The sequence below is a fragment of the Ammodytes marinus genome, assembly GCF_949987685.1.
Source record: "Ammodytes marinus genome assembly, chromosome: 17".
In the NCBI taxonomy this organism is placed as follows: Eukaryota; Metazoa; Chordata; class Actinopteri; order Uranoscopiformes; family Ammodytidae; genus Ammodytes; species Ammodytes marinus.
In genome coordinates this window covers 17,996,852-18,006,139 of record NC_137221.1, presented here as the reverse complement: position 1 = coordinate 18,006,139, position 9,288 = coordinate 17,996,852, and the positions used below count along the sequence as shown (strand labels likewise).

The window sequence follows — 9,288 nt, the reverse complement described above, 5'->3', positions numbered from 1 at the left end:
ATGTGCGCATCATTAGTAAGATATTGATGATTTTTCATATTCATTTAAACATTTTGGAAAACACTGTAATACAAAACGTTTTTGTTTCAATGCCAGAAATCAACTGGCAAAGTTTCATAATGATATATTTAAGTTAAAAAAATTCCCCATTAGCCCATCCTCATTCACCCCCATTCACTTAAACAGTGATTCTGATTTGCTATGTCGGCCCGCTGTAGCTTTCCAGCAGCTTGTTAACGAGGTTGTCCACCCAGGTTGTGATCGTGGAAGGTCCTAGATGTAATTTTTGGTGAACAACCTTTTACAACGCTCCATGTCCATAAAATCACTTTGCCCCCTGGGTAGAAGGTCCTTTGGTTTAATTTACATGCGTGTTTTAACAATATTTCCGACTTCAGTCTTAAAATGGCTTGAGCGAGCTGATCACCACTGTCTCATGGATTACACTATGATGTAATCAGACAGGAACGTGGTGCAGCCACTAATAGGAGTTTTGCGTCACCGTGTAGTAGGCTATCTGGGTAAAGGGCCTTACCTCTGGCCCACGCGGTCCTGGAAGTCCTGGAGGACCAGGTGAACACCCAGGTGGCACAGGTTTCTGTTTTTCCTGTTCCTCTCCTCCAAAAATGCTTGGCTCCAACAAACCAAAACCATCCTTCAATCAAACACACACAATGACAAATCCAAAGAGAGACCGGTTTTGATCAGTGGTTTGCTGTAAGCTTACAGATGTGTGTAAATGAAGTGTATTTATGCAAGAGGTGTGTGTGTGTGTGTGTGTGTGTGTGTGTTTTTGTCAACACTTACGGGGCTGGCCCGCTTCCACAGCTGAGGTGGCGGAGGGAAGAGCGGCGGTGGAGGTGGTGACATGAGACAACAGGGTTGAAACCTCAAGGGCTCCTCCAGCAACCTGAGAGCTGAGAGTAAAACAGACAACTGCACAGTGCACATCACTCAACAGTCCGCCATGACGGCACAGCAACAAGTGCTCCCTCGGCTATCTCACCGCCAGCCTGGCCATACGGTACGCTCGCGCACACACACACACACACACACGCGCACACGCACACGCGCGCACACACACACACACACACACACACACACACACACACACACACACACACACACACACACACACACACACACACACACACATACACATACTCTTACCTGAGGGGGCCGAGAGGATGCCGTCCATGTAAGAGTGACGGGACCATGCAGGGCACAGAAGAATGTGGAAGGACACAGCAATTTTGACCAGGTCCATTTTGCTGGTTCACTTTCCCTAAGACACACAACACAAGCAGTCAAACACACACACACACACACACACACACACACACACACACACACACACACACACACACACACACACACACACACACACACACACACACACACACACACACACACACACACACACACACACACACACACACACACACACACACACACTCTCTCTATTTATGCTGCCTGAGCTTAATGGCCCTACTGGCAGCTGTCACTTGTCCATACTCACTCAAGAGGGTGTCACTGCCTTAACCCCAGTACTCTGAACCCCCACCCACTCTCTCCTCAGCATAATAAACTTGTTGCAGCCCTACACTGCAGCAGATGCAGCCACCGCTGTAATTCCAGCCATAGTACACACTGACCCCCTCAGCCTTGAGCCAGAATTAGACTCTGGGGGAGAGCTGCATAAGCTTTTTATGACTTACAATAGTAAGGTTCATTCACAGTCACACAAAGATTTTACAGCATGCTCACATTTAATCAGTGTAATGCAACAACAGGCTATGTCATGCAATGTGATCTTAGAAGTCGTAAACATAGGACAATTCCGTTGAAGCAGGTGTGTTTTGCATTATATATATAGTCTATGCATGAAATGGTTTCAATTCAATCAGGAATCCATGTCTTCATTAGGGATTAACATTTTCTCTTCTGTTCTATCAAATTCAACGTGCAGCCTGATAATTATGATAATGCACCGATGATCAAAGGAGCGACAAATGTAAGCAATGACATCTACATCCATAATGCACAAGATCCCCTTCTCTTACCTTCCACTTGAAAATGTGCTGCACTTGCAGACACGCTGTCTCGCGCTTCTGAAACCCAAAATGAAATGTTCGGTGTGTGCAGTCCCACAGGCTGTGGCTCCTCTGACACTTGGCGTGCGGTAGCCAATCCGGACCGCTAATAAATCAGATTCACTTATCGACCCGCTTCTTTTCGTCCGCCGGTCAATAACAACACAATTGAGGAAGGATCGGGACCTTGGCGCTAAATGCCCAGCAGAGGCAACATAGTGGTGCCTATACGAAGCGCTGGCAGCTCAGTCCCAGCAGGCTCATTAACTGTTGTGTCATCTGGTCTGGATCCACCTCAATACAGCTGGCTGAATAGGATGGCTCTGACATTTATGGTAGGCATGTTCTGCACACACTCCTGCGGCACGTCTCATGTCCAGTGTGGTGTTCTCTAAAGCAATGAGATTGCGCCCTCTGCTGGATATTTTAGTTCATGGAAGAAGAAATATTCAAATCAATATTTCATATCCCCATCCCGACAAACCCCATTTTCAGGTTTATGTTATGTTACCTCAAAGGCCTACTGTATTAAGTAATGTGCCAAACTAACACACTGAATACATCAAAATAACGAAATAAATTAACCTGGTAGGTCATCTCAAAGAGGAAGCATGGTTAAAACACCTGTGTAAAGAATGGGCCAGGGTTTTTATTTATTTCCACATCTATTTTCTCAAGTCAAGGTCAATGTATTGTTTGGAAAAGAGATGACAGCAGAATATAAAACAGTAGCTAAGTAAAAAGTAATAAAAATGTAAGTGCTTCACATTGTTCTATATGGAACAAGTTATGAGTTTAACAACTGTTAATATTGCTTTCATAAATGAAACGCACAAATGAATCAACCAAAATGTATATAACTTTATAACAATACAAACACATTACACATAGTGGCGTAAAAAAGAGGAAAAATGACATACCAGCACCATTTACCATGTGTATTCAATCTGCCCATTTTGAGGCAGAAAATAAACCTACAAGATAGGCGATGAACAGTGCAGCAAGAGTTAAAGTGTCGAAAAAAATGCAAAGTGTGTCGTTTTTGTGCGCACAGCGGCAGCTTAGAAAATGCCAGAGGGAAGCTGTCCCTTTAAGAAGCCTGGACTTGTCTGAATAGTCCACAAGTTCCATGAAGGCTGACTCATGTGATAATTAAAAACAGTCTCCTACACACAAAAGACACTGTGGCAGCAACAGAAATAGGCTGATGCAAATTTAAACAAATACTGAAGTTAATGATGAACTCAAAAGAGCACGTTTACCATAAATGTACAGTGTAATGCTCATGTCCACAGCTGTGCCTGTGTGTGTGTGTGTGTGTGTGTGTGTGTGTGTGTGTGTGTGTGTGTGTGTGTGTGTGTGTGTGTGTTGTGCTGTCAGTACATTAGGAGGTGGAGTCCTTTAAATAGGCTATAATATCATTTCTCTCCCTCTTCTTTTTGATCCCGCTGAAGATCATCTTGGTACCAGGAATGTACTTCTTAGGGTTCGTAAGGTAAACATACAGAGTTTCCTCGTTCCATGTGATACCTAAAAAAAAACACAGAAAACACAACACGACTTTACACACGTTAAGGTTTGCAATACTTTTTAAATGAATTACTGTATATGCAGTAAGAAGTCTGCAGTCTCACATCTCTTATGACTGTATCTAGGTTGTATTGCCTGGTCTTAGAGCAACGCTATCCTACCTGTCCAAACCTGCTGCTGCTATGACTGACGACATGTATAGAAAACACTGCTGCTCAGCTCTACAGCAGTAACTGAGTCACAACCAGTGCACATACCTAAGCATTCAGACGCACACTTATATGTTGTATTCATGGTATAGGACGGAAAAGACAGTGCTTGATATTACCATTATTCAAGAAGTCAGCAAAGTAAAACACCTTTTGCCAGGCATTCTATGCTGCCATAAGCAAATACATTTTGTGCATGCAATTAATCATACATTCACCATACATTCAGCCTATTAACTCTCTATCACATACATTTTTGCATTTATGAGACAGATCAACTAAAAGAAAACCCAATATTTCTGGCAAAGTGTACACTACTCTACCTGTGGACCATGATCAGGAGGAGACATATATTGCAGCAATGAATGTGTAGTATGAATTGATCTCCTCCAAAGCAATGATGGAGTCAGTGATTCTGGAGAAGGCTTCTTGCCAAAATAAAATGTTGTCAAAATCAGTGAATATCTCCTCCTGTAAATGGACATGTTGCTAGCTATGGTAAGGCTACTTTGTTGACATACCCTTTATTTACATACCGGTTTACAGAGCCTATAGGCTGTGTATTACCACTGGATTTATTTCCAGGGCGCATCACATGTAGCAGACCATGAGAAGATATTTACCGATTTTGACAAAAAGTGATTTTGACATCAAGCGTTACTGCAGGATTGCTGACTCCACCTTTAATCCAGGAAAAAAGAGAGAGAATACATCCGGGCTGCACATGTGCTCTCTTGTGTGTATATTTTTTCTTTGCCTACTGCCTTTTATGCATCTTGATCTGTTGTCTGCTTAAACGAATGGGCAGCAGTCTGTACACCAATCTGTCAGTCAACAGATCATTTCTCTCAGGCTCAGTGGAACTTGTGATCCATACCTTTATCGATGTTGGCCTGTGTATAGTTGAAGCCGGGCGCCTGTCCTGTCTTCCTCCCAAACAGACCCCACAAATTGGGCCCCACCTTGTGGCGCCCGCCCTCTGTCACTGTGTGACACTGGGAACATTTCTGGACAAACACCTTCTTCCCTTTCGCGATGTCACCCATGGCCAGCAGCTGAGAGGAGAGGAGAGGAGAGGAGAGGAGAGGAGAGGAGAGGAGAGGAGAGGAGAGGAGAGGAGAGGAGAGGAGAGGATGGTAGTCAGTGTTGTGTTACAAGACATGGAATTAGTTGGAAAATCACAGTGCAGATGGGCACACCCTGGGCACATGGTTAGTTAAGGCACTCTCAAACTTTCAGAATTTATAGGTTAACCTAGTAGCCTAAAGACAGCCAGGCTACATGACAAGGTTTAAATGACAGGCTTAAGAAGTCTGAGCTGTATGCTCAACCTGAAACTAAACATCTAGCTAGCCTATGTTTACTATCCTAAAAATCACCACTGGAAAACACAGCAGTAAAACTTAATTCAACACAGACACACGATGCGTCGCCCTGGCAACATGAATTTAGACCTGATAGTTAGACAGGTATAACACAGCAAACAAGGTTACCAGCCAAGAATAACCAACAGATCAACATTACCGCAGGCTACCTGAGGGACGTGTGCGGTTCAAGTTCCTCCAGGTAGAATACGTTTCCTCCCTCTTTTCCGAGTCAAACTTCTTAGATTCCCCTGTTGTCGTTTGTTAACAAGAAGTTTCTAGCAGCAAAGCAGTGCCCTCACTCTCTCCGGGACGCGACCGGATTTGAATTACAAAACAAACGATCTCAGATTTCGAATGGGAGCGGCTCTGGGTCGGGTTGAATAAGAATGTTATTAAAAAAGAAAAAAGGAGAAGAAAAAATTGCGTAAGCCTGAAGAGAAGAAGACTACGCAGCTACAGGGCCACACCCATTCAGTTTCCAAAGGCAGGTGAGGGGTGAGACCTGTTGGCCTATAGAGTTGAACCTGTGGAACAAGCTTCTACCGGTTTGCATAGGCTACTGTCATATTTTCACAGCAGACATGGGTTGACATTATTAGGCCTACATTAGGCCTACTGTATTAATAGTAGACTAAACGTATTGATAGTAATAGGCTATACTAGTAGCTTAATAGCCTTCAGTTAATGATGGGCTGATTCCATTTAGTTGCATCAGTTTCAGGGTCCCACTATAGGCTACTTTATGAGGCCTCCAGGACCATTTCATTTGGGAAAAGTAGCCTACCTAGTAAGCCAGCATAATAGGGCCCTAGAATTGACACACCTAAAAGGAATGCAGCAACTATTCATGCACTGTAAAAAAAAAAAAAAAAAGGATTTGTTGACTCAACTTGACTCACTCATATCATCTTGCTGCATTGACTTTGTCAAGTTTGTCATACTAAAGTGTCAAGTCTACTACACTCAAAGAAGTGTGTTGATTCAACACAGCCTATTGTGTGTTGACTCAACGTAATAATAATAATATAATAATAATAATTAATAATAAAGTGTCAAATAATCTGAAATAAAAAGGATAGCCTAATTTAGGAGAACTTTAAAAGATGTAGGGTGAACATAGATCACCATGTTTTTACAACTGCAAATTAATTTGGCTCAGTATGAAATAGGCTAATTATTTTAAATTTATATCACCATTTTATTTCTCCAGAAGAAGTTCAATACAAAGCTTCTATAAGGGGTGGACCAAGTATCGCCCTGGCCTATTATCGGGCGGATATTTGGAATTTTGTTGTTTATCGGTATAGGCTTTTTATTTGACAGATAATCCATATAGTTAATTAATAAACCAGCATAAGACATGTCTTAAGGCTTATAGTCTAAGATAGATGTGTTAGCTTCACTTCAAACTCTGGCTCATTTGGACAGTGGATGGACAGGTGGCATTTATAAGGGACAGAGAGGGGCGTTTCCTAGGCAATGGTACCTTTATGTACCCCAAAGGTACAAAGATCCCAACAAACTGTATATTTTTTCTTGAATGATGTGCTTCCCTCCGGCCATTTAAAGACTGTTAACGGAAATTATTCTAGCACTGAAGCTTGCTATTTGTAGCTTCTGTGTTGGTTCAGAAACTCCTGTAGACCTTGACTTGGTGTTTGTCTCCCTCTAGTGGCCACTCAATGTACTGAGAGAGGGTTAGGCTAAGTTTATTATTTCATTTGATAATTAATAAAAGTGCAAAACAGAGTAAAAAAAATCTTGTCAAACTAAATCAAAAACATTTTGTCAACTCAATTGAAAAGAATGTATTCATTTTGCTTGCAAATGCTCTTTGGTCCTTATGGTGCATTAATGATCAGAATGAAACACACACATGAGGCAAATGTTTTCAGATATATGAGAAAAAGTTAATTAAGTAGGACTCAATAGAGAAGCGAAGAACCCAAACCACAAAACACTTGCTTGAAACTTTTATTATAATAGTTTAATATGTGTTTTCTGTCACAATAATACATAACCTTTTTTAAAGGGACTTTAACATTTAAATATTTCATCTTAATGATCTTCCGTTAAAGATTCTGACTTCAAACAATTCTCTTAGCAGTGAAAATATTGTGTTGATATTTACACGCCATAGTGGACCTGAGTGTTGGCCTATGTAATCCCATTTCCTCCTTTAAAGTCTTTTTTCTTGCATCTCCACCTCTTCTGCACTGGTTGTAAAGTCGAATTCGTCAGCCCTGTGGGACAACAACACACAGTTTGTGTCATTCAAGAATAACAAAAGTGAAAACTCATAGTTGTGTAAAGAGGTTAAAACTGAAATAGCAAAATAAACAGAAATAAAGGGGTTAAGATGCAGAAGGTTACAGCCTTATCATAAACTAGTGATCTGTCACCTAATGCATGATGGGAGGACTCGATCTCAATCCATTCAAAAGAAGTGTGTGCTTATGGACAGATGGAAACTGAGGCCAGGAAAGGGACCTTGAGTTTTGACTGCAAATGATGGCATAACTTAAACATTAAACATATTAATCAATTATCGGACGGAATTTGCCTACCAGTGCAATAACTGTGCGTTGGCCAAAGTCCTAAGCAAGCTCCTGTAAAGAGTATCTTTCATTAGTCTCGGACTTTGCACTGGGTCCGGTGCTTTCAGGAGACCAAGGCACTCAGAACACGTTTGTGTCATTCCCCAAGACCGTCCGAACCTCTGCGGCAGGTTGGGGACGGATTTGGGGGAGCGCTCATCACCAGCAGGGCTCTCCCTTCCAAAGCGCATGGGCATGTTAGCGTGCAGGTGCAGAGGTTTGGTAGTGGGCGGATACAGCCTTTTGATGGACGGGAAGCTGATTTTGCTGGTGGTGGGGACAACGATTTTGTTGAAGCTCTCGAAATCCAAACTCCGGCTGATTTCATTTTTCATCTGGAAACACAATCATGTTTGAGTCAAGATCAGTATCATTCAAATATATTTTAAATGTTTATTTATCATGGACAATACATGTTTGTCATATTTCAACCATCTACGGTATGCGACACATTTGCTGGTTCCATCTCCTAAAATGTGAGAAATTGTTTATTTTCTTTGTCATATGAAAGGAAGTGATTATGGTAGAAGTATTTGAGTCTTTTTGACAATGGAACGAGTTGTTGTTTTTTTCACTATGTTTGTCTACATTTTATTAAAACAGTGATTCTTGAGAAGTGGGACAAAACAGGGTGCAATGTTGAAAAAATACAAAACCTATGTTTAGGCAAATTAAATTACATGTATGTTTCCAGCATATACTAAGCTAATGAGCTACACTTTGATACAACCTCCCAGCTTTTATCCTTTTTATCAAAATAGGCTTTTTAGCTTGCAATTCCTTATTTTCTGTCAACACCGTCAGACACCAAAAACACAAATTAATTTTCCCTCAATTTATGCTAGACCAATGAGATGTATTGTGATCACAAATATTCACCAAGACTGACAGAGGCCACAAAAAATATTTTCAAAATGTATATGACTATAGATATTTTATATCGATTCTGTTCTTTAGTTGAACTGTGTATAATGTTTACTTTAAAATTAACAGCAATCAAGATGTGTTTCAAATTTCAAAACACATTCTCATGTTGGGTGACTGGTTAGATTTTCACATATGACCAACCATTCCTCAACAACTATGAAATATCATTATGTATTGTCATCAAAATAATATAAATCTGACAGAGTTGACACATATCTGACGGAGTTGACAAGTATATCTGACGGAGTTGACAAGTATATCTTATGAATTTGAAATTTTGCACTGTGGTGACATAAAACCCAGATAACCATCAAATACGTAGAATAATCAATAACAGTGATTTCATAACAGCATATTATTGGTTGAGCCTTAATTCAAGATTCACATTACAGTCTTTCAATCAGACTTGCTCTAAACGACTCACACCAAATCGCCTCATTTTGTATATCATCCTGTACTTTTTTAAGAATCACCCATGAAAAAAGAAGACTGTGAGAGTTTCCATAAATACAGTATTAGAAAAATTAAACCCTATTTCTATATTTAATATAATTATAATAACTTG

General features: G+C 40.8%; 2 protein-coding genes across 3 annotated transcripts in view; both read right to left on the bottom strand.

Annotated features, from left to right (window-relative positions):
- Positions 1 to 2,203, bottom strand: part of LOC307263998 (uncharacterized protein) — a 9,605-nt gene extending 7,402 nt beyond the window's left edge. The window contains exons 1-4 of the mRNA XM_080045321.1: positions 2,064 to 2,203; positions 1,171 to 1,285; positions 808 to 917; positions 536 to 655 (exon numbers count right to left, since the gene is read on the bottom strand). Coding sequence (XP_079901447.1) covers positions 536 to 655; positions 808 to 917; positions 1,171 to 1,267 — 327 coding nt within the window. The 5' untranslated portion in view covers positions 1,268 to 1,285; positions 2,064 to 2,203. The remainder of the gene's footprint in view (positions 1 to 535; positions 656 to 807; positions 918 to 1,170; positions 1,286 to 2,063) is intronic.
- A 736-nt stretch (positions 2,204 to 2,939) lies between these two features.
- Positions 2,940 to 5,597, bottom strand: LOC307264518 (cytochrome c-a-like). 2 transcript variants are annotated; one of them, XM_080045934.1, is made up of 3 exons: positions 5,357 to 5,597; positions 4,710 to 4,887; positions 2,940 to 3,623 (listed from the first exon to the last, which is right to left on the bottom strand). In XM_080045934.1, the coding sequence occupies exons 2-3, from the start codon at positions 4,876 to 4,878 to the stop codon at positions 3,478 to 3,480; spliced, it is 315 nt and encodes a 104-aa protein (XP_079902060.1). In that variant the 5' UTR covers positions 4,879 to 4,887; positions 5,357 to 5,597; the 3' UTR covers positions 2,940 to 3,477. The 2 variants fall into 2 exon arrangements, with proteins under 2 accessions (XP_079902060.1, XP_079902059.1); XM_080045933.1 differs by having other exon boundaries at positions 5,367 to 5,593.
- Between the last annotated feature and the right edge of the window lie 3,691 nt (positions 5,598 to 9,288).

Bases quoted from the DNA above. Each gene is read 5' to 3' on its own strand.
- LOC307264518 (XM_080045934.1), bottom strand. From the start codon at position 4,878: ATGGGTGACATCGCGAAAGGGAAGAAGGTGTTTGTCCAGAAATGTTCC. The intron at 3,624-4,709 runs GTATGGATCACA...GTTTTTTTTTAG, and splicing joins ACAGGCCAACATCGATAAAG to GTATCACATGGAACGAGGAA.